Source organism: Ursus arctos, unplaced genomic scaffold, assembly GCF_023065955.2.
Source record: "Ursus arctos isolate Adak ecotype North America unplaced genomic scaffold, UrsArc2.0 scaffold_3, whole genome shotgun sequence".
In the NCBI taxonomy this organism is placed as follows: Eukaryota; Metazoa; Chordata; class Mammalia; order Carnivora; family Ursidae; genus Ursus; species Ursus arctos.
Genome location: NW_026622985.1, coordinates 28827849 through 28853571, shown reverse-complemented (window position 1 = coordinate 28853571; position 25723 = coordinate 28827849). Strand labels below are relative to the sequence as shown.

Sequence of the window (25723 nt, the reverse complement as noted above, 5' to 3'; positions counted from 1 at the left end):
GCTTGCGCCATATGTAATTAGACATAACAGGTGGATTTCCAAGGATTTAGCTTTTCTCCCTTTTGGAAAATTGAATTCTGCATACCATGGTACAGTTTTAATTTGGGTTAGGAAAAAAAAAAGAAAAATTACCTCCACTCAAGAAACCCTTCAAAAGGTAAACCGATTATCCCTCCCTCCTAGGAAATTCTATATTCCGAGTGATAGATCTCTTTTTTGTTTGGATGTTGTTATATAATGGGGATCGGTACCACATTCAGACCAGGCAAGTGTGGCTCCTACCTTGGTCTCTGCTGTAGAGGGCCTAATTCTGGTCTTTCTCCAGTTGTGTTCCTCTTCTTGTCTTGTCAGCAAGCCAAGGAGCCGTGCCCACCTGGATGTCATGTCCTGCACTCCCCGCACCCTTTTATATCATGCTGTGGATGACATGACTTTGGAAGGCTCAGGTTTGCCTTCAGGGCCTTCCTGGACTTTTTCTAGGTGCATCCTGATTGTAGACTGCAACGGGGGGAGGAGCGCTGACAGACTGGATGTGCCGCTTGGGTCGTCACTTGTATGTGTGGAGGCTGTTTAAGGTATGGGGTGGATATAGGAGAGGAAAGGGCACCTCGGTTTAGACCCTTGCCTTTGGTCCTGCAAATGTTAGGGGTGAGCCTGGGAGAGAACCTGCTACACGGTGCTTTGTTTTTGTACATGTGTCCTGAGGCTATTACCAGGTTCCAGCAGAGAGAGCCTTCCAGGCAGAGAAAAAGGCACGTGTTAGAGCCTGGAGGCAAGGAAGAGGATAGCATATTTGATCCCCTTTTAATATTTCATACATGAAACAGGGTAAGAAATGAAATATGGAGAAGCAGATAGAGAATGAATCAAGAAAGACCTTTTATACTATGCTAGGATAATGTACTTTTTCTTCAGCCAGCTAGAAGCGTTGCAGGGTTTTGAGCAGGGATGACGTAATTAGAACTGGCTGGGGAGTGTCAAGGAGGAGCAGGAGACAGGTGCCACTTAGGCTGTTGGTGGTAGTCAGTCCAGGCTGCAGGAGACGGTCAATGAAAAAGGACAGTGGCCATGATGGCGGAGATAAGACCCTTGCCCACTCTGAGGGCTATTGTGCGGCCCGATTCAAGTAGGAAAATGTTATGAAAATTGTTTTGGAAAGCTTTTAAGGTTCTGCAGATGTTGTTAGTGTTATTGTTAATAACAAAAATAATTATTGTATTTGTGGACAAAGGACAAAATTGAGATTCCAGCTAATCTCAATTTAAATGTAAGCAGATGTGAAAATCAGCTGAAATGATAGGGGTAACAGTCCTAATGTGAGGTGTCACATTCCCCCGAGGGCTTCTTTGGGAGCAGGAAGGTGGCTCTGCTAGTCTTGGAGATGGTGGTCCAAATGGAAAAGACGGCGGTGTTGGAGTTGGCTGGGCTCGGGTTTCAGTGTTGTTGACAAAGTGTCCTTGAGGTGGGTGTCATCATTCAGTAGGTGACTGTTCACACGGTCCCCTGTTGTCAGTAAGGCCTTTCCTTCCATCTGCTGCACTCATGTCTCTGAATCTATAACCTCCCTAATTCTGTTTTTCTAGAGGAAATAATCCTTGTCTCTCACCATGATGTGGAAGGGAGTTGGGAAGGAAGGGTCTATATGCTTCAGATTTTCAACCGGTCTCGCTGTTTGTAGATTTTTTTGCTTTCTGAGATACTTGATGCTTTCAACTATGAGAGTTCCTGCAGCTCAAATCCACTTTCTGCTTGTTATCATCTGCCTATGTAGCCCTTAGCTTTCAGATTTTCTTGCTTTGATTAGTCAATAAAGCTCATCTTGTGCTTTTCATCTCCCAAAAAACTGTTGACACCTGCATCTATTGTCATTTTCACGTCTAATCTCTTTATTATTGTCACCTTAAAGTATTACTGTTTTCACTCGTTACTCCCTTGAGGTATTACTCTTCTGTGGGTTTGTGGGAGCAAAGAGAAACATATATTTAATTCAGCAAGTTTAAATGTAGTTATATAATAACATAATGATTGCATGTGTTTAAAGACTTTATAACACATTTTCCTTAGTACTTTCTATGAGAGTTTTAAAATGAATATGTTTAATATTGATATTATTATAGATTGCCTAGCTGTAGGTTTCTTGAGAAAATTGAAGTTTCCTTCATTTCTTCATCGGTAGACTTGGCTTAGAATTTCTTTTTTTGAAACTTGCCCTCACAGTGCAGGATAGTGCTGGAGGTAGTTGGTTTCCCTTTATTAAGAACTGTGAAAATATGAGATATGGACTATCATTGTACACACATAGATTTTTCTTTCAAAGATGCAGAGGAATTTGGGTGCAGAGTGTTGGTTGAGTTGCTCAGGGTCTTGTGTTTTGATGCAGGCAGGCCGGGTCCAAGGACCCGCAGGGTGTCCAAGGGGTCCTCGGCTTCATGCAGGATGGAAGTCAAACATGAGCCAGCAGGAGGTGAAATCAGAGTTTATGGGAGAGAGAGAGAGACAGACAGAGAGAGAGCATGCACGCAGATACAGACAGTCAGTCTGGGAGACCCAGAAAGGACAGGAGCATGAGTCTTGTCTTTGGGGTCTGGAGGTTTTTGTTGAGCACTGTGGTCTGGTGCACCTGTCCTCCTGGGCATCCAGGAGCTGGTTAGAGCAAAGACAAGAGCCAAGTGTTATTCTGTGGAGCCAGAGGGGCTTGGTGTGGAGATAGCTAGTGCTGGCAGTCTGAAATAAGTATATGATAGCTTCATCAGGTCATTCTCACGCAGTCCTTCCTTAGATGTTATCTATTCTAGAGAAATCCTTAACTCCTGTCCCTTTTAAGGAGGACATATGCTATTTGCATTTTAAGGCCTGTGCAGAGTGGGGTGGGGGTGAAGATCCTAGCAAGGATAGAAGCTAGAGAAGAAGCAAAGGAAGAAAAACAACTTTGTTTTCTCACAGGGTCCCTTCCATTTCCCTATCTCAATTTCACAGTGGTCGGTGTGAGATTGGGTCTGTTGCTGCCAGTTCATTGCCTACTGGGTCTGTTGCTCCCAGTTCATTGCCTACTGGGTCTGTTGCTGCCAGTTCATTGCCTACTGGGTCTGTTGCTGCCATTTCATTGCCTACCCCTTTACAAGCTTGCACAGAGACACCATAGAAGGAAAATTGTCTAAGCTGGATCTTTCCCAGAAGCCCTGGGCACTTTCATTGACACTAAAAAGTAAGCCCCATGAGAGCAGGGACTTGGCTGCTTGGTTCATTGCAGTATTCCCAGCATCCACATGTCTACAATTGGCACATGGGCAGTGCCCAATAAATCTATATTGGTTTACACAACGAATACCTGAAAGGCCTTGTTTACAAAGATAGACATTGAGCTCAGATTTAAAACATGAACTCTTTCAAAATGATTTCTAAAAAGCAGTAGTGTCTGCAAATGCAGAGAAGAGGATGTGTCATAAATAGATCAGATACCTATTACTTAGCCTGAGGTTCCCATGGTAACTTCATGTTCCTTTCTTTAAAAGAAAAATCTGAATATAAATATTGCTGCACGCGGCTACGGTGCACACGTCCTTGGTAATGTAGGCTAAGGAAGTTTTTATTACAAGACCGATGTGTGTCTGCATGAAGTAGTCTCACCCTCCTGACCTTCCCACAGAAGTCAGAGGAGTATGCGCACTCACGGGAATCGGAGTGGAAGTATTTGCGCTCTGCCCTCCCATCTCGCGCTCTCTTCCCTTCTTGCTGCCTCGCCTTCTCAAATATGGGTGCCAGGCTCTTCGCTGAGCACTTCAGTTCCAGAGCTTTTGTCCCAGATGAGCTGCAGTCTGGGCTCTGCTCTTCTCAGTGCTTTACATAAAAATGTTCAGAGAGAAGGAACCCTCTATGAAGAAAACGGATTACATTTGCTTCTTTGGGTCCCATTCCTCTGTGTGTGTTCCCTTAAGTATCAGCACTTATTCTTCTTTGAGGCCCCAGTCCTCTTCCTGCCTCGATCCTTTTGCTTCTGTGCTACAGTTTGTGCTCGTCTAGTGGGTCTTGGTGATTAACTGTGGTCACCTCTTACTTGACTTCAAGGCTAGGCAGGGAGCGTATGGGAGCTGAAGTTCTCATGGGCGGGTCACAGGCATGAACAGACCTCGGAGTCCAGAAGGTCAGGCCGCTTCGTTTGTTATTAGTTCACTCTGTCAGGCGTCTGTCTCTCTGTCCTTAGGCTGCTGTATTTCACTGCATACCTTCCGGCATCTTACCTTCAGGCCTCATCTCGCCATTTGTCACACCCTATCACACTGGCTGATTTATGAAGGATCTAGTGGCCCTAGAAGACTTACGATCCCTACTGTCTTTCAGGGATGTTGCCTCAAAGCCTTTTCTGGTGGTTTCAGCTCACAGATATTTGGTCTGACTCTGAACTCATTATACAATGAAGTCACATCATGCACATTCTACCTTATTTTTCCAGAAAACATGGCACCTAAAAAGTAAGCCATTTGGGTGCTAGGAAATAGGGGTCTGCTAGAAGGCTTAGGGAAAAATTGGCTATCATGAGGTGATTGAGAAGTGCTACAGCATTGTACTTAACGGAGGAGTTAAGGGATTTTTGTGGGTAATTTTCACCAGCTGGAGTTTTTTCTTGAACACTGACCTGTGAAGCCACTGTTCCACTTTGGAGCCCTTTGTCTTTACGCTGTCTTACAGAATGATATGGTATGTGTGTGTGTGTGTCCAGTCCGCTCCAACAAAATCAGAAGGTTAGTGAGTACAAGGACTATGTGTTTTAAGTATTTTAAATCTTCCCCATAGCACTTAGGCCATAGTACTTATTACTAATTAAGTGCCACAAAGTAAAGAATGATATATACTAATGTTAATATATAAAAATGGTATATATTGATATAGGCATAAATCATTACATATGTTAATGTTTTATATAAAATATGTGTTTGTCAAGATATATATGTACATATGCATATTATTTTTATATATGAGATTTATTTGAAGCATTGGCTAGCCTATGTGTAGTTAAATTATAACAGTTGTCATCATAATTGGGAGATGATGGGGCACCTGGGTGGCTCAGTCGTTAAGGGTCTGCCTTTGGCTCAGGTCATGATCCCAGGGTGCTGGGATTGAGCCCCGCATCGGGCTCCCTGCTCAGCAGGAAGCCTGCTTCTCCCTCTCTCACTCCCCCTGCTTGTGTTCCCTCTCTCACTGACTCTTTCTCTGTCAAATAAATAAATAAAATCTTAAAAAAAAAATTGGGAGATGGTACGCCAGATTTTGTGTGAGTGTCATGAAGCTTTTGTACTATAAATGACTTTTGTGTTTGGGGGTGTCCTCCTTATTAGCAAGGAGCAGGGTGGAGGGTCAGTGGATGAAAAATTATTAAGAGGAGCCTTCGGGGTAAGGGAGGATTCTGGCTAAACGGACTTCTAAAATTGGGTGATGCAGAGCTGAACATGGAAGCCCAAAGGCCAAAACTTCTATGGGAAGAGAGCATGTGTGTGCAGGGGTGGGGGAGGGGGATGTACCATGAATTCTACTGAGGGATAATCTTTCCTTAAGTGTTTGGTGATCAGGAGTAATTCCATGTTCTGTTTATTTCTGGGGTTGTTTCCTGGTTCCCACATATTTACCCTGTAAATTTTTCAAAGGATCCTATCATTTTGTTATTTGGGGGCAGTGTCTCCATGCCCCAGCATTCTGGGATTTGCAGACATGTCTAAATAGCCGCCATCTTTTGAGTGGAGTAGGGCCAAATGTTTCGTCCAGTTTATGTTTTGGAGAGTATGGCTTGTGACCTCGTTGTGTTGTTCTTAGAGTGCACTCTGACTCATGTCAATCTGTTTGGTGATAACCTACCTGGAGCCTGAAACGGAGGGAAAATTATCAGGAATTCTACCCCCATAACTTGGCAGGAAAACTTGTGAAACATGTTGAAATAGGCGGGTGTCCTGCTTGGTGCCCTTTGCTGAAAGATCAGTTGCTATGGGAGCCTGTACCTTTGTCTTTGAACTACTTTACAACATTTCTGAGGTGTAGGAAACCGGTAGTCCTACAAATGACTCCTGTCCGTGGAAATGAGAGTGCGTTTTATCCTTTGGAATGCAAACTGATATTTTTACCCCTCTGCTTCTCTTAGTTCATTTTACTTTCTGGATTGCCCGCTTCTGTGTGTTCATTGAATTCTCCTTTGAACTGGTTAACATGTTATTGATTGACTTGCTGATTGATGATAAATAAAATCTTTGATGTGTATTAATTCCATGTTTGTATAAGAAAAAATTTTACCTTTTTAATTGCTCTTTAACACTTGGGAATTTTCCTTTCCAAAGGAACAATTTAAGTGTTCAATGGTTAGGTGGGTCTGTGGCTAGAGTTTTGGGGAGTTGGCTGTAAATCAGTACCGTGAATGCCACTCAGAATATTTGAAGAGTAGAGATTGTATCTTTAGTGATTTTACTACATCATAGTATTTCTTACATCTTTGCTGTGGATTTAAGGGTCGCTTTCAGAAACAGATTTTTAAAAAATGCTTTGTTCCCAGCCCAGATAAAGTAGCCTAGTAAATAATTTAAAACCCATCTAGCTTGGCCTACAATCTAAATTCCTGACCCTAAGTACTGCCCTCTCCATGAAATAGGTCTGCATTTCAGTATCTTTAAATTATAAATAAACACATTAAAGCTTCCTGCTGCAATCCTAAGAATTTTTTAACATAAGAGTAGAGGTCAGTTATCTGGAGGAGGCAGGTAGGATAAAGAATTTTAGGAAACTAATTGGCATGTGACATCTACCATTATAGCTAGAGAATACAATATGCCTTTGACCTGTTCTTATTGCTGTTCTCATCTCCTCACTGGCAACTTGAATGACACAGAAGCAGTGGTCCAGTGGTCAAACAGAGCTTTCTGAGCTTCCTATTTATTCTGGGGCCTTCATTTGAAATTCATGTCAGACTTCTCAGCATCATTATTTTGCAAGGATGATAACAAATTACCTGCATTTTACATACGAGGGCCAGGAACTTCTCAGTGGGATATGAAAATAGGAAAGACTTCCTAATACAAATAACTGGGAACAAGAGAAACAACAGAGTCATTACATAAGTGCATGGCTGGTCAAGGCTTTTCTGCAATGGAGGATTATAATAGGCTGAATAATGTTCCCCTGCCCAAGTCCTAATCCTTGGAACCTGTGAATGTTACCTTTAGGGGTGAATAAGAATCCTGAGATGGGGGATTATCTGATGGGCCCTAAATGCAATCACAGTGGGAGGAGAAAGAAGACCATGTGTCCATGGAGGCAGAGACTGGAGTAATGTGGCCACAAGCCAACCAATGCTGGTGGCCACTGGGAGCTGGAAAAGGCAAGGAATGGATGCTTCCCTGGATTCTCCAGAGGGAGCCTGGCCTGGCTGATGCCTCAGTGATATCTGAAGCCAGAATAGTGAGAAGACATCTCTGTGTTAAGCTGCTAACTTTGTGGTAATACGTTACAGCAGCCATGGGAAAACCAATATAGAGTTTGCTATCTGGTAGTGGGGAGCTGCTGTAACAAATACCTAAAAATGTGGAGGTGGCTTTAGAATTGGGTAAGGAACAGGAATTGGAAGAATTTGAAGGCACATGATAGGGAAAGCCTGGATTGCCTAGAACAGACTGTTGGCAGAGATAGGGATATCAGAGACTGCCAGCGAGGACTCAGTGAGGAGCACAGTGGAAAAAGCCAAGATTCTCTTAGAGAAAATGGAAACTCATAAGCACAATGTTGGTAGAAATAGTAAAGGTGCTACTGGTTAGGGCCGAGAAGAAGATGAGGCATATGCCTTTGGAAATTGGAGGAAAGATGATCCCTGTTATGTAGTAGCAGAAAAGGTAGCTGAATTTTGTTCTATGGTTGTGTGGAAGGCAACACTTACAAGTGATGAACTTGGTTATTTCCAGAGGAGATTTATGTATTGAAGGTATGGCCTGGTTTCTTCTTGCTGCTTATAGTAAAATGTGAGAGGAAATAGGCAAATTGACAGAAAATTCTTAAACAAAAAGGAAACCAGACTTGATGATTTGGGAAATTTTGTCCAGATTGCAAAAGATGGTAAAATTAGGAGACCCACACACAGTTGGGAAACTATGCTGTGGAGAGAAAGAAGCCAAAGAGCATGTCTGGAAAACCTTTTGCTAGCGCTACAGAAATTAGGTGTCTGAATCATGGGTCTTTTTAACCACCTCAGCAGAAGCCAGGAATAGGGATGGGACTGTCGAAGAAAGATCTGTGGAGGCTTGTCCGCCTAATGACGTGAATCCTGTGACACGCACGGGAGACCCACAAGGTATTTGGTAACATCAGCAGAAATACTGCCGGCTTGACTGAAAGAGACAGAGGTGGAGGAAATGGAGGAAGGCTGTTGGAATCCCCCAATTGTACAGTCAAGAAACAGCCTAAGAAAATTGCTCAGCTGCAAACATGTTCTACTTTTCAGAAAACAAAACAAAACAAAAACCTGAGAACAGCTCTGAGGTTGGAGCCTTGGGTGCCATGTTGGAGCCGTAAAGTACAGGGGATTATTTCTAGGCCTTGAAACCTAATGGAATCGGCCCTGCTGGATTTTTGAAATTATTTGGGACTGTTGACTTATTCCTTCCCTTCCTCCCTTCTGGTTTATCCCTTTTGGACTGGGAATATCTGTAACTGTTGTTAAGATCCAAACCCCTTGTATTTTGGAAGCAGGTAACACAGATCCCCGATGGAGAGGAATTTTGCCCCGATATAGATCATAACCAGAGTGTCCCCATACCCGATTTAGAGGATTACATTTGGAATTTTTGAGCTGATGAGATACTGATGAGGTTTTGGACTTGGAGTCAATGCTGTAATAGGCTGAGACTTGAGCTGATGTTGGGTTATGGTGAAGGTATTTGGCATGTGAGAGAGACATGCATCTTTGGGGCCAGAGGGTGGACTGTGGTAAGCTGAATAATGTTTCCTGCCCCCACAAGAAAAGATATGCATGTCCTCATCCCTGGAACCCATGAATTATCTTTTCTGGAAAAAAGGACTTTGAGGATGTGACTAAGTTAAGATGGGGAAATTACTCTTTATTATCTAGGTGGATCCTATATGTAATCACAGGTGTACTTCTAAGTATGAAGCAGAGGGAGATAAGACAGAAGAGGAGAAGGTAGTGTGACCCCAGAGGCAGAGACTGGGGTGATGCTCCCATAAGCCAATGAATGCCAGCAGCCGCCAGAAGCAGGAAGAGGCAAGGAGTGAGTTCTCCCCTCGATCCTCTGGAGGAAGGCCGACACCTTGATTTTGGTCCAGTGATACTGATGTTGGACTTCTTGCCTCCTTAACTGTGAACGGATAAACGAGTGCTATCTTCAATGGCTGTGTGGTGACTTCTTGTAGCAGCCATGGAAAACGAACACAGAGACAGGGGGCATCAGAGGGTTCCTGTTTCTCTGTGTATTCTTGTATTCTGTTTGAATATGAGCCATCTTTAAGATGACTGGTAGACTGTGTAACCATCAGGCTTTTATATTAGAAACTTTTACCACTCCTTCTATTTTAAAACAGTAACCTTCTCTTTGAAGCATAATGGCATGATATAAACTGAGAACCCTTGGTAGATAAACACGAGGCTTGACTTTGGCTCTCAGCTATGCTACATACTAGCTGGCCATCCCTGGCTAAATCACTTACTCAATTGGAGTTTCAGTTGAACAATGGTAATATTATTCACGGTCCTTCCTGAACCATATAATTGTTAATGAGTATTTAATGAAATAGATGTATGTGAAAAATACCAGATAAAGAATGTATGTCCTATAATGTTCACCTATTACTTATGCTCCTTCTACCTATATCAAACCTATGATGAGCGATTTTGCACAGAAATCAGTGACCACATTAAATAGGTTTCCCCCTTGGATTAGATGCTACCAGAGGGATTTGGGGTTCAAATTTTTGAACACTTTAAAGCTTTTGATACCTACAGATCTACTGCTCTCCAGAAAGGTTGTACCACTTAACTCTCTGATGGGAAGGCCACAAGTGCTCCTTTTATTGCCCTGTAACCTCAGAAAGCTTTTAAACATTATTTAAAAATGTTGTGTCAACTTGATGAATATAGTTTGTATTTCTTTGGTGAGGTTTAACTTTTTTAGTTTGTATTGATCTTTAATGAATTGCTTATGGTCTTTGACCATATTTCAAATAATTATTTGTCCTTCTCTGGGCTGGTTTTTAGAAACACAGGTTTGTTAAGTTAATTAATCTTTGCTGTAATTTGTTTCTTCACTGATTTGTTGTGTTGTTATCTTTTACTTTATGATAACTTTTGTGCTTAACCTTTGTATGTGGTTAAATTTAGTAAGCTCCTTTTTTTAAAAGACTTTGTCTATCTATCACAGGGAGGGGGGGAAGAGAGTGCACAAGTAGGGGGAGCAGCAGGCTCCCCACTGAGCAAGGATCCCAGTGTGGGACTCCATCCCAGGACCCTGGGATTGTGACCTGAGCTGAAGGCAGACACTTAACCGACTAAGCCACCCAGGCTTCCCAAATTTAGTGAATTTTTATTGCTTTCTTTTCTCCCTCCCTTCTTCTCTCCCTCTTCCCATCTTTCCATCTGGAAAGTCTTTTCCATTTGGCTGCTTTTATTGATTTTTTTTAAGGTACGTAGATTTGCCCTTAACTGATAGTAAGGTATATTTGAAATCCAGGATACTGTCAACTTAATCTCAGATTACCTGTTGTCAAGCTTGGTCAAAAGATTGAGTGGAAAAAAATAATATTCAGAGGTGATTGCCTGAAGGGTATACTAAATTTTGTTTCTGCCGTATAAAACCTTTGCTTCCAGCCTGATAATTCCACCTCTCTAACTTAAGATCCCTTCTCATTTTATCTTAAGTATATGCAGAAATTGAAGTAGAAGAAACAGAAACTCAAAACAGTTTGTGCCTTACCACATCTGCACTAACTCCTTTCTCTGTATCATCATCTCTACCTTCACCGTCCTTAGGATAATAATTCAATAATTCAACCATTCGTCAAGTGCTAAAGCAGTGTAGCCTAACATACCTAACATTTTACATGTGTTATCTTAATTAATTTCCACAACAACCATACAAGGTAGGAAATATTATTCTCATTTTTCTAATGAAATTGGATGCTTTGAGAGGTTAAGCGGCTTGCCCAGTATCACACAGATTGTACTTGGTGTAATGGGATGTGAATTTAAACGCAGACCTTTCTGATTTCAGAACTCATTTCTTAACTGGTATTCTTTCCATGTGTACGCATGCCCACATATGCACACGTGCGCGCACACACACACGCACACACACACACCTTACACACCTGATTTCCCAATGTTGATGTGACTTGATATTTCTGTTCTCTTTGGTCACTGATACAGTAAGGGAGGCAGAATAGAGTGGATGAATCCAAATGGCAACATCCAAGATATTAAACCGAATAAATAAGATGTTGAACTGAAAATATTTGAGGGAAGGTTTAGAATTTCTTTCATTCTCAAAATGCTCCAATGACGTTGTGTCCTTGCTCCCCCTCAGTTCAAGCATCTCACACATGTAATGTGCTCGGACCAGGGGAGGAGGTCATTGTGAAAATTTTAAAGCGTCCAGAGGCTAGAGATAAGTGGGTTGGTCTTAATTTGGCATTTGTAATAAATGTCTCTTTTATAGTCTGTGATTGATGGCAGCCTGCGGTGGTGGATGTGTATGGAGCCTGGGAAAGGTGCTTAAAAACTGCTCATCCTTTACTAGCATTTGGATGGTTCATTATTATACCTGCTGTTAAATTTTAAACAGAGTGAGAATTAGGTCAGTGGGAATAGTTTGCTCTTTCTTTGAAAAACTGGGGACAGTGGTGGCATTCAGTTTCCGAGTATTATTTAGCTCTTAGAATCACATCTATCAATTATTTGGAGCTTAAAAAATCTGCAAGAGAAATAGGAAGTGTAGCCTTTTTGGGGAGGTGAAACTAAAGGTCAGTGGTCACAGCTTCAGTGCATTGACTGTCCCTCATCCTATCCTCAACCTACTCACTGCCTGGCCTGATAATTTTTGATAAAACAAAACAAAACAAAACACAAAGCCCTGCTTGGTGTGAATGGAAGAGGGTAAGAATGAGAGCCAAGCAAAGAGGACACTTTGGAATCAGCTTTGCAGGCAGTTTGGGGGTGATGGAGAAAGCACAGTTGTCCCATGAGAACTAGCTCTAACAAAGGCTTGTTTCTGTGATTGTTTGCAGAACGATTACCACTTTGAATACACAGAATGTGACAGCAGTGGCTCCAGGTGGAGAGTTGCCATTCCGAATTCTGCAGTGGACTGCTCTGGCCTGCCTGACCCCGTGAGAGGCAAAGAATGCAGTATGTTTTGACGTTTGCACCATTTGTTTTCCTGATTAAACTGTATCCCTTCAGCCCAGAAGTGAATGTAAATGGATATAAAAGACTTTGGGAAAAAGGAACATAGAGCATTGATGTCTAGCAGAGCAAAAGCTTCTTCTTAACACTCGGTGCCTAAGCTTATGCCTGAAGTCTGTAATGAGACACAGGCAAAATTAAAGGATGCTATTTTTATTTATGTATGTATTTTTTTTTAATCTGTTTAAGATCTGGTTTACTATCTCAGTTGAAACTTTGGAGAGTCGAATGGCAGAATCTCTCTTTAATGGATTTTTTTTCTTTACATTTTAAAAAAGTTTTCAAAAACTTCGGGAAAATATATATAACATAAAATTTACGATCTCAGCCATTTTTTAGTGTAGAGCTCAGCAGCATGCGGTACATTCCCATGGTTGTGCTCTCATCACCAGCATCCATGCACATGCACGAAACTCCGCCATTTAGCAGTGGGTTTCTTTTTTTAATCCTTAGACATCGTGTAATTTGTCTTTTTAGTGTAACCTACGGAGAGATGGTAGAATTGATGAATATCTCATTCAGTAGCTTGTGTTAGCAACAAACAGGTTGGAAGGGCAACATTATGAATGAGTAGAGAAATAGGTTATTAAATTTGTTTTCATTTGTAAACTCTGCTTTTTTTTAATCCTTTCATTTGGTGAGTGATGGGTTCCTGCAGTGAAGTAGGTCTTGGGGTAAATTGGAGTTCAAAGCTGAAAAGTAAGACTGAGGTTATGTTGGTTTTCCTGCTGTCTCTCAAACGGTCTTCTTAAAAGCTTAGTTTTTCTGTTTCCAAATAAAAGAGCAGATGGATAAGTAAATTATAAAATGATAGTTAATTCCTTCCCATTCATAGAATATGTCTCTCTTACTGGTGAGAGGAGTATTGGCCTAGGTGGTAGGTTTACTGAAAAAAGGGAGACAGGAAGGCAGTAGTAGTCTCATGGGGAAAATTAGTGGAGAAAACCATTATTTTTAGTGAATGATACTAAATGAACACAGAGAGAACCTGGGATCCCTGTAGCTAGGTAAAGAGTTCAGTCTAGTAAGACTCAAGAGGAGAGTGGGGTCAGATTAGAATAAGTCTCTACTAGCCTGGGGTGTTTTCAGCACCTGTGCAGAAAGAGCATCAGCTCTCAATAAGGGAGGATTTGTGTGCAAAATGGAAACCGTCCGCAAAATACTTATGGAGTTAGGTTGTTGTAAAATGCTTCGGTTACTTTCCTAGAAAATTGGTATATTATTTATCTCTATTTACTTTTTACTTGTGGGTTAATTCCTTGGTTCCCTTGTAAACAACATGGGTGTGCGTGGGGGTGGGGGGTGGACTACTGAACCATCACGAACACTGCTCCTCATGCTGTGCTGGCCGGCACTGGCTTTTGAGAGCTGATCGTTAGTTTGAAATGGGCCTGTTCAGAGTATTTTACACCATGGGATTTGGCGAACACTACAAATCATGTGCCTCTCTTCCCCCGAGAGCTAGCTGTGAAACACTTATTAGCATTCCACTGATTACATTTATTGGCCAAAGGTTCAAAAATCTGTCATAGAATTGATGCTTAAATAGGAATTATTTCTATTTGAGGATGGCCTTTTTTGCATGTTATTTAGACGTGGAAACATGGAAAGTGTATAGTTTTCCACAGATAATGTTATGAATCTGATACTGGAGCTGGAACTTTTCAAAAAAAAAATTGACTTGTTATCAAGTCTCTGTTAGTTATTACTTTAAAAATGATGCTGACTTTAAAAATGACAATACTTATGTCATGGCTGGGAACATTTTTTATTTTGGTGTTTTGTCTGAAATCCGAATTTTCAGCGATTTACACATAATATGATTATGTCTGCTCTAGAAACCGTTGGTCTGGCCTCTAAAATGTGACTTTTTTTTTAATATGGTAAAGGTATACAAATATAAATTATTTTACAATGCACAAAAAGCATCGCATATCTAAGTAACTTAGCAGCTCAGTTAATTCATAGCATTAAACATGGTGCTTACCATGTTCCTAGCCATTAAAGTACTGCAGATGCAGTTAGGGTGATAACTGAGTATTTCCTCAGTGCCTTAGATTTTCTATTGCTAAGAATAGCTGTCATTTCTCATGCATGGACTGTATGCTAAACACTGCGCTTAGTCCCATTGTATCCTTACAAGAACCCTCTCAGGTAGATATTGGTGTTTCCATTTCATTGATGAGAAAACTCAGTTAAAGAAGGAAGTACCTTACCACAGGTCTCAGAGCCAGGATGTGGCAGATCTGGGATTCAAATCCAGACATGTCTGACTCCAGAGCCTGTCTCTTATCCCCTGATTTAGACTGCCACTTCTGGATGGCGGGCCTTGCAGGGCCCCATGTGGGAGATGTAAGGCGCTGTTGGTGGGTATCTTCAAGGGAAAACTGTAGGCACTCTTGTGCTTCAAGGACAAAGGAGGGTAAAAGCGTCCTGGTTCAGGAATGGCATGCTGCTTGTAAGCCGTGCCTGAACAATGCCAAGACCTTGGATGGCGAGCGATGCCCGTAGCTGCTAGACTCAGCAGTCGTGCCATAATGAGATGGTATAGCAGTTGGGTCACAAAGAAAAAATAAAACTATGGCGTGTGGCAGCTTCAAATCAGTGAGGACTGTCTAGGGCAAGGACTGTGTAGGGCTTACTTTCCCCGTGTCCCAATGTCTCCAAAGGAAGTCAAACCCAGAGTTTGGCCTCAGTTGAAATTGCTGTAGACCCGTCAGAATGTAATTGGGGAGACTTTTTTCTTTCTTATCAAAAGAAAGCAGTACAGGCCTTTCCTTAGGAAAAGGCTTATAGGAATGTTGAAGTAGCACTTGTAAATTTTTCAGGAAATCGAAGGGCAAGCTATATTATATAATTGTTATTTTAAAAAATCGTATAAACTCTGGCTGCAGGGCTTCTTGAAGTGAAGTTAATGAAGCTCGTGTTGTGCTAGAACCATGGGTGGGCTGTGAGCTGCAAGCTTATAGGGCTCAGGAAACGGCACGGAGAGGCCTCTGGTTATTAACTGACAGTGGCTCCTGTCGTCCTCCTGTCCCCTCTGCTGTGGAAAGCTCCTCAGTCTCTAGGTGGTACTGCTCAAAGGGCAGGCCACTGAGATGCCCTCATGTCCCTCCTTCTGTCTGCTGATTCCAGACTTAGCTTAGAGAACTTTGCTGCTTCTCCGAAGCCCTGGTGCCAAGAGTCTTGTGTTGGTGGGATCCCCCATCACTGAGGTCTTGGTATTGCTCAGACACAGCTAGAAGACAGCATGCCATTTCTGAACTACGACACTCCTCGTCTTCCCTCAGAAGAAGAGGATATAACCGCCATCCTTACTCTATTTCTTCTCTACTGTTGGGTCACTTCCCTAAAATCATCCCTTGACTCTTTGGGGTCTCCTTGACCTTCTTAGATCATTAGACACAACAGTGTTTTGGAATGCTTGCCTGAGTGGGGATACCTTCTCTCTCCTCCCTCATCTCTCCTTCCCTCCCTCCCCCTCTGTCTTTCTCTCTCTTCCTTTCTCTCTATCGCTCTCTCACTGGAGAAAAGGCCCTTTTGTCTCAAACCAAACCAAACCTTACAAATAGAAGCCTGGGGGCACCTGGATGGCTCAGTCTGTTAAGTCTCTCCCTGGTGAGTTCAGCTTAGGTCATGATCTCAGGGTCATGGGATCAGGCCCCACGTCCGGCTCTGAGCTCAGTGCATGGAGTCTGCTTGTTCTTCTCCCTCTGCTCCTCCGCCTGCTCTTTCGCTCTCTCAAATAAATAAGTAAAATCTTAAAAAAAAAAAAAAAAAAAAAGAAGAAGAAGAAAGAAAGAAAAGCCTGGCTACTAGGAGTGGGGAGAGAATTCCTCTACCTATTTCCTTACGTATTTTCAGAAAAATCTAGAACCCTGAAGGGGAAATAAACATGATGAGATACGTCTTCCTCTTAGGAGTTACCTTCTATTGCTTACTCCCTCAAATATTAGTCAGCGTGACTTTGAGTACAACCATTACACACTTGTCTAATTGAGGATGACTCTTTAAGATAGCTGTGATTCCATTTGATATGTTGTCATCCAATTGGCCATAGTCTTGTGGGCATTTTTAATCTTGTACTTTAATATTTCTATAAAGTTCTAATATTTGGTTTTCTTGGATCAAAAAGCGCTCATGTGCAGAGTAGAAAAAAACTCGAATATAAATTTTTTTCCTTCTTCTTGATTTCTCTCAGATCTGTATTTTTACATATTTATAAGCAGAGTAACTCATGACAAGTTTGGGTCAATAGCTTTTGATTTCAGTTTAGAAGTGAAGGAAGGGGAAGGCTTCTCAGGGAGAGAGATTCGGCTTTAGCTTTCTGAGTGGGAGATTGAGAAATCCATTCCTTGGCATTGAAGCTCTTGCTGCTGTAGGCTTTTCCCCAGGATGTAACTCCTAGTGTGTTTCTGTTGTGTGAACGTTGTTGCTGGTACAGGAGCATGTGCACGTGGGCGCCCTGAGCACATGGTGCTGGGTGCCGATCACGGAGCATGCCGTGAGTCTGTTCCAGGGACTACTGACCCCGAGAAATACTTCATGGAAACAAAGAAGTATTTCAGGGTTTTCTGTGGTGAAATACGAGTTAAGTTTGGAAAATGGTGAATCCCCTCACGGGGGAATGCAGTGAACATTTTCATACTGAAGTCTCTCAGAAACCTAATAAACACATATAGAACATTTCTTGTGTGTTAAGTGCATCCTGTCTTACTCAGTTTGCCAAGTTTAGTTGATTACAGGCCTCTTTTATCTAATGTGTAGTTGGACCCCACATGCTAATTTCTGCAGATGTAATTTTTGGAAAACACAGGTGTAAACATACATTCCTGGATAATTTAGTAATTTTTAAAAAAGATTTTAGTTATTTATTCTAGAGAGAGAGAGTGGGGGGAGGAGCAGAGGGAGAGGGACAAGCAGACTCGATGCACTGAGCATAGAGCCTGACGTAGGGTCAATTTCAAGATCTTGAGATCATGACCTGAGCTGAAACCAAGAGTTGGAGGCTTACCTGACTGAACCACCCAAGGGCTCCTAATTTAGTAAATTTTTATATGGCATTACTTATACCAGATTTAACTAATTTCATGTAATTTCTTTGCTCTACAGGGTTCATTGGCCATCTTACTGTACTGGTGTCTAGTTAAAGACCTCCCATGGGTGATGATGGTCAGATGTGGTGAACACCTGAGATTAAATTCCAGATCTGCAACCAACTTGTATGTCTTGGGCAAAATATTTAGTTCACAGCTATTTATTGGGCTTTAATTCATTCACTGAACAAACATTTATCATTTCCCATATTCTTGACAATAGGGATCCAAAAATAAACTTAAAAGGATTGCTGTTTTCCGTGACCTTTCAATCTAATAAGAGAGCAAATAAGTAATAAGTTACTTATGGTATAGGGGCAGAGTGAATGAAAGATGGAAATACCTGAGGTGATCTTACCAAGGAGAGATGGACGACTTCCGCTCGCAGGAAGAGGGCTCACAGTGAAGCAGATGTAAGTTTGAAGTTCAGAGTCATCTGTTATCAGCTGAATGACCTCGGAAAATTATCTAAGCCTAGGCAGGTTCATATGAAAAATTGTTACTGAGAAAGAATTATTACTAAGAATTGTTACGGAAAAGTTGTTCATGTGAAAAATCCTTACTGAGGATTGAGTTAATAAATGCCATATTTAATGGGCCATATGTGTTAATTCTCTGAGGACCTCTGAAGCAAACCCCAAAAGAAGTTTTAAATTCAGGGATGCAAAGTGGCATTTGGGGCATAGGAAACATGGACAAAGGTGCAGATTGGGGGCAGCACCCACAAAACTGGGTGCTTTGTGAAAGCTGCATGGCTGGCTGTCAGGGAGAGTCTGAGAGAGGACAGAGTTTCTGGCAAATCTCACAGGCTCCTGTGTGTCATACCAAGGACTTTGACCTGGAGACAGCTATTCATGGGTGTCCAAGGGAGTTAAATGAGGTGATACATATAACCTATAGTGCCAGGAATCATAACTGTAATATAACTTAATAGTAATAATAATGTAAAATGATAATGACCAATCATTCTTTGCTACATGCCAGGCACAATTGTAACTGCTTTACTTGTATTCACTCAAATTCATTTCTGCATCACCACAACCTTATGAAGTAGGTACTTGGCAGAATGGGGATTTGAACCCAGGCAGTCCAGCTCCTGGGTTCATGTTCTTAACTTCTATGGTGTCCTGACTCTTCAGAATATACTACAGCATATACTGAACTGGTCTTAGTCCCCCTTCTTGAGGCATCCATGCTTCCCGAACATTTATCTCTTGTCTGAATTGTGATGCAAGTTAATATATGGATACCCAAATGATTTAAAAAAAATAGCATGTAAAGGCTCAGATATATTGCTTTGTGGGTCATTTTAATGGATTAATGCTCTCGTTGTAGATTTCATTCTTAATTGTATATATTTCTCTGAAAGGTGAAAGAATAACATTCAGAAAAATGATCTTGTAGATTTCATTCTTAATTGTATATATTTCTCTGAAAGGTAAAAGAATAACATTCAGAATTTAGGGCACATTTGTAGTTACATCCTCATATACAATGAGAAGTTGGTTAGTTAATGTTTTCCCCCCTGTGCCTAGAGTATTGTTAGTGCTTAATACATATAATATGCTTTCAGTATTCAGTGTCTATTAGGAAAAAAATGGGTACTTTCTTCAACTATAGAAATTCTTAATTTAGATGAGTCCTTTTTCATTCATCTCAAGAGATGAAGCTGTAACCCTCTCAAGGCTCCTCACATAGCTCCAGCACCCTGGACTGTTTGTGGATTAGAAACCTGGGGTGTCCTAAATTAGAGACTGACTTCGCTGTTTCATTCTATAGGTGAAACACAGAGATCTGATCAGATTTGTGAAAGTTCATTCTGTATGGAAAAGGACAGGAATATTTAGTCCTCGGTCGGCTTTGTTTGGAATGTTGATGCCTCAAGTTCCAGGTGGGAAGAGTGTTGAAGTTAATGGGTTCTGCAGCACAGCAGTGGCAGGTGAAAGGCCTGAGTGAACAGGATTATGAAAAGAACAGCTCAAAAATCAGGCTTGACGTCAGTTGTTTGATGGGAGCTACGGTTGAGGGGGGTTCTCTGAAAAACATGTTTTATAAGGAGATGAGAGAACTCAGCCCTTAAAATTGCAGAATCAAGGGCAGCAAGACTATTAGGAAGTAGAGGATGACGGACACCTTCTAAGAAAGAGGAAAAGTTCAGGATGATAAGAATCAAAGTGTTAGGACATAATTAGAAGTTGAGAAAACTGATTTTGCAAATGCATTGTTCTGCCCCCTTTGGTGACCTCATGAAGTACTCTCAACGTTTTCCTTCCCCTGACCTTCTCAGCTGTATTTTTTTCTATAAAACTTAGGTCATCTTGTGCCCGATGGACTGGAATTGGTCTTCTCCCCCATCAAACACTTAGGTCAGGAAGCCACAATAAAATCCATTTTTTTTTTTAAGATGAACACTACCTTAGCTCTCTCATGAAAAGTTGGAAACTAATTTAATGGGGATTGTTCTCTCTCGTGTTTCATGGATCATTTTTCCAGGCAGGAGTTGGTGGGGTTTTTTGTGTGGGGGAGGGGGTGGATATTCCGGCCCATCAGTCCCCTTGAGGAAGGATAGGGACAGTCATATGATACTACCTGACAGGACTGTGTGAGGACCCAGTCGGTGGAAAGGATGTTAGAGGTGAGAATTCATTTTCAGAGATGTAGAGACAGTGCTTTTACTAAATACTCTTTTCAGAGAACAGGGAATTAGAGAACATGAGCCAGAACTGGTTTGTATTAATGTACTTGTTTATATGTCTCCCTTTCATTTTTATAAAAAGAGATATTAAAACAGTTTTTCTTTTTTTCTTTCTTTTTTTTTAAGATTTTATTTATTTCTTTGTCAGAGAGAGAGAGGGAGAGTGCACAAAGAGGGGGCGCTGCAGGCAGAGGGAGAAGCATGCTCCCTGCTGAGCAAGGAGCCTGATGTGGGACTCGATCTCAGGACCCTGGGATCATGACCTGAGCTGAAGGCAGATGCTTAACCAACTGAGCCACCCGCGCGTTTCATAGTTTGTTTGTTTGTTTTTTTTTCTTTTTAAAGAATTTCACAAGTAGGAACTTAAAAATGCTGTGTTCCAATGTTCTCTTCATCACTAGCACTGAGAGAGGAAAAAGAAGAGCTGAGACTTGCTGGGCTCAGTATTGTGTTCGATTTCTCATAGATGCCACTTTCTACTTTGTTTTCAGTGAGAATTATAATAATAAACCTGGCAGGCAGTTGAAGTTTTAATTATTTGATAATGATAATTGATGGGCTGAATGATTAATAAAGGTTAAACGTATCATTTTTGCGGCCCACAAACTACGCATTACAGTCCCTGTTTTTACTGCCCTCAATGGCAGTGAATAATAATGGTTGTAAGAGTATACTTGTGGTGTAATCAATAACAGCAGTGTCTACAGCTTTAACCTAATTTTTTAAACTTACTCTATTCTTATTTAAATGAAACTAAACAACTGAAGAAAAAGAGGCATATTTGCTTATTTCTGGAATTGATTTAATTATTTATTTCCCCTAAATGTATATAATTATTTTTTATTTAGTATTAACTTAGGTTAACAGATAAGATAGATTTTACAGTGAATTTAGTTTCATGAATATAAATTTTGAATCTATTTTGAGGAAGATAAGTCTAGACTAGATTAAAATAGAAACTCCATCAGAGTAGGGATTGTTTCCAAAATATCCTTAGTCTCTAGTGTTTGCCAACCAAATACTAGGTACTCAAGAAGTATTTGTTGAATGACTTCCTGTAATATACTGTGATTCCCAGATACTTACCTGTAATGACATTGTATACACTTCCTAATTCATTAGCATCCCATTAAAAATTGATAATTTGGGGGGCACCTGGGTGGCTCAGTCAGTTAAGCATCGAACTCTTGATTTTGGCTCAGGTCATGATCTCAGGATCATGAGTTTGCGCCTAGTGTGGAGCCTACTTAGAAAAATTTTTTAAAAAAATAATTGAAAATTCTTTTATTACTATGATTATTGCTGTTTACTGTTCAGAAAACAAATTTCAGTAATGAATAATCTTGAATTAAATAGAAAAATAGATGAATTATGAATAAATGTAATTAATATCATCTTTCAAAGCATGAGGTCTCTGGAGGAAGAAAAAGCAAAATTAAAAGGCCCTTGTGGTGAGAAGATTAAATAGATATTCTTTATTGTTAGGCATAAATCATAGATGATAATCAGCATAGAAATGATGAATTCAGTAGCTGTTGTTTAGTACATTGTACTGGGTGGTTGCATAATAGTGATGTTTTGAATTTTCATGTCCCTTTTCACTGTCAGAGTGGTTTCCAGTGTCTCATGGTACCACAGCAGTCTTATGATGGAGGAAGCAAAGTGATATTCTCACTGGAATGTGAACAAATGAAGGCACAGAGGGTTAAGTTAATTGCGCCAGCCCTTTGCTAGTTGGTGACAGATGAATATAAATGCTTTTTTTCCATATCTGATTCTTCACACCTGCACATTTCAACCTTTCCGGATTTGCAGTAGCAGAAATTGAGGTCAGAATAGAGGCATAAAGCTGAGAACAAGGACACTGACTTTAGCACATGACCTCTTGGTTACAATTTAGACTTGAAGAGGATGGATTTTCAACATCAGTCTTTCTTTGGGTACTTAGGGAAAATATTGTGAAATCCCGCGCTGAGCCCATTGTTACTTAGTGTGTGACCTTATGCAAATCAGGTTTTTCTGTTCTTATGGCAGAACTTTGGAGTCTGCTTAACTTTAATTCAATTCAGATACTCTAGGATTTTGAGGTTGTTGAAGAAAAATTGTATTTATTTTAGAAATGATTAATTGTTCAAATGAAACCTAATCAACTGACATTTACAACAGTTAAAACAACTACTTACAATAACTGTCTATCATCCTGCTTTTGTTGAAAGGGTCCAATGTTATACTCTAAAGAAATCTGAATGAAAAGAGTGTCATGCCTAAGATTGTAGAAACTTCTATAATCCAGCTAAAAATCAGAGGCCAAGAGAGCAGTGTTGCAGTAGAAAGTGGGGGAAAAAAAAAAAGAAAGAAAAGAAAAAGGAAGTGGTGTCAGCTAAGATGGAATATACTAGAAAAGGGAAAGCTGGTCATCACTGGTGACTGCCTAGAGAGGTGGGCAGTGCCGTGCTGACATAATCTCATGGAGTAAATTGTGTTTAGCAAGAACGTGTGGCTCTTCTCCTCCTTTGACATGTGGCTTGAGAGCTGGCTTCCAGGGTGCAAAAAAGATTGAGGAATAGCAAATGATTAAAATACAAAAAGTTCAGACTCCTCAGTTTCCCGGTGTCATTAAAGGCCCCATACCCATTTGACTAGCTTTGATCACATAATTATTCTAAGGAGATATAAAATCGTCAGGCTGGTGGCAAAATTCTTATTGCCCCAGACCCTGGAATTGTAGTATTAATAATAATACAGTGAGTGCTTTATGTCAGGCACAGTGCTAAGTGCTTCATGTGGAATAGCTCATTGAAACCCTTAGCAGTTCTTTGAAATAGATGCTATTACTATCTTCCTTTCATAGACGAGGATATTGAGACTTATGGAAGTTAGCAGCTTGCTAAAATATTCCATGAATGTGTGTTTTAGGAGTGATATATTAAAAATTCCACAAGGTATCTGAAGGTAGGGAATGGTTATTGCTCAACATGTACAATAATGAATACTGTTCAACAATTGAAGACAGGAAATGGAGAATGATGTCAAATATAATAATGGATTCATTTGAAATTGCTTGAACTTTTGCATCGATTATAGTAATTGCCTAAGTTGAATTTTCTTGGGGCACTTGCTTTGGAATCAGACCTAAATTTGAATATCAGTTTTGCCACTTGTTAATGGGTACCCTCCTAATTGGATTATTTAAATGTACTGTGCCTCATTTTCCTCCTCTGGTAAATGGACATAATATCATTCTCCTTCACAGGTCTGTTATAAACATGTCGCTCTGAAATATTTGCAAATTCACCTACTTTATAAAGCTTATTTGTGACCTCCCACATCAGTACAAATAATACTTTCACAGTCATTTGCTGACATATACAGAGCTTTAAAATTTAAATTCAAATTTAAAAATTCAAATTCAAATTCAAAAATTTGAGTCACCCGATCATATGGTGTCCGCTGAGGTCAAACAATTCTGCCAAAGAAAGTCACTTTCTGCCTTATTTCTCATAGTGTCAACAAGTGTCCTCTTCACAATCTAATGCCACTTTTTTCTGTATTTTTATACTTTTTTTTGGTGATTTTGCTATCTAAAATTAGGCTCCCAAATGTGCTGCAGTACTAGTTAGTGTTTGTAAGTGCAAGAAGGCTGTGCTGTGCCTCGTGGAGAAAATACGTGGGTTCAATAAGCTTAGTTCAAGGATGAATTATAGTGCTGTTGGCCATAAGTTCAATGTTAATGAATCAACAATGTATATTAAATAAGATGTTTTTCAACTGAAACACACATAAAACAAGGTTATGTATTGATCTGTTGCTGAAGATACTGTGACCAGAGTCTCACAGGAGCCTAATCCTGGATTTTACCATGAATAAAAAGAATTGACTGTGTAATAAATACTCAAAACATTCACTGTCAGCTTTATCTTTCAGCTTTCCTTCTGGTCTAGAGAAGGAAGCATCTCTGAAAGAGTTGAGGCTATTCTCAGTGCTTTTAACGGGGCAATGAACTCTCTGAAATAACACAACACAATCTTCTTAGCTTCCAGAGTCCCTTTTAACACCTTACAAAATATTACTCCTTATTAATTAAAAGTTCAGTTTAGGACACTAGACTAAACTATCTTCTAACTAAACTAAAAATAAAATTGTGTTATCAGAAAGTAAATATTTTCAGCCCAGCAGGTGATACAATCCTTGCTGCAACTATTCAGCTCTGCTACTGTGGTACAAAAGCAGCCATAGACAATATGTAAATGAATGGTTGTGACTGTGTTTCAGTAAAACTTTATTTACAAAAACAGGCAGGCTGGATTTGGCCTGTGAGCTGGAGTTTGCTGGCCCTTGATTCAGTGTAATGTTGGTGCTTGATTTATTATAGTATGTGTCAGTTTACTAGAAGCCCTATAAACGATAGAAGGTAAATACAATTGTTTCCATTACTGTGTTTCTCTGCTGGTAGTGCTGGTAGTGATAATAATAGCTTATAGTGAGTGTTTATTAAATGCCAGGCACTGTGCCAAGCACTTTATACTATGTTTTATTTCATTAGTATAACCATATGAAGCGGTACTATGATCATTATCTCATTTTTCAGAGAGAGAGAAACTGAGGACCCCAGAGAGTGAAGTAACTCACTTAAGGTCACAAGAAGTAGTACAACCTGGTCCCATGATGTTTTTGACCTTGTAGCCAGCATGCACTATTTTTTGCCTAACCTTTTCTTATTTTCTGATGTTTACCTAATTGTGGGATGTTGTTTTGAGAGTTAGAATTTCATTGTACAGCATCGTAAGCTTTTCTGAAGAAAAACATAGTAATTTTTCAGTGGATAAATAAGTAGGCAGCTGTGGGTTTTAGCTCTCATTCTTTGGTTTTTCAAAATTAACTTGTTTGTATTTCTCTCTAAGTTTCCAAATGTATTATAAAAGAAGAATGTATCTAAATGTGAGGCTTTGCTCCTTCACTCTCTGCTGGGAGACTTGTTTTTCTTTATGGAATAATTGGGAGGTTTTATTTTGTTCTTGTTTCTTTAATATCCTGATTAAATGATTAGAAATCCCTTTGCTGTGTTTGAGTCACTAATAGCACTTTGAACACAGACCCACCCACTTGGGGGCCATAGATTTGCATTTGTTGAATGACTAATAACTTAGCAGCAGAGCTCCTTCTTTTCTGTAACTGTGTCAACTGTTCTTCACAATGCCCAGGCCTGCTGTCTCTGGTTTTAGTTAGTTCTCAGAATCAGCAAGTGCTTGACATCAGTAATAAAATGTAGGTAGTAGAAATGACTAGGTCGGAGTCATGAATGTTGAAAAAGTGGAGATTCTGATTTGGCTCTTGCATGAGAAACACTCCTATTACCCCTTTATATTTAGTTTCCACTCACTGGACCAAACTTTTATTGGACTTAATATTTGCCAGATAGAATTAGGAATCCAAAAATAATGATCCTTGTTTTCTGGAAGCTCAAAGTCTCACATCAACTGATACATAATA

At 40.3% G+C, this 25723-nt stretch overlaps 1 protein-coding gene across 11 annotated transcripts in view; it reads left to right on the top strand.

Annotated features, from left to right (window-relative positions):
- The window catches only part of ELAPOR2 (endosome-lysosome associated apoptosis and autophagy regulator family member 2), a 251430-nt gene that overhangs the window by 154546 nt on the left and 71161 nt on the right, over positions 1 to 25723 (top strand). For 10 of the 11 annotated variants that reach the window (XM_057304430.1, XM_057304429.1, XM_057304434.1 and 7 more), the window contains one exon: positions 12265 to 12385. In XM_057304430.1, the coding sequence (XP_057160413.1) occupies positions 12265 to 12385 (121 nt within the window). Of the gene's footprint in view, positions 1 to 12264; positions 12386 to 17697; positions 17952 to 25723 lie in introns of those variants that run through there. The other variant, XM_057304435.1, reaches the window with a different exon arrangement.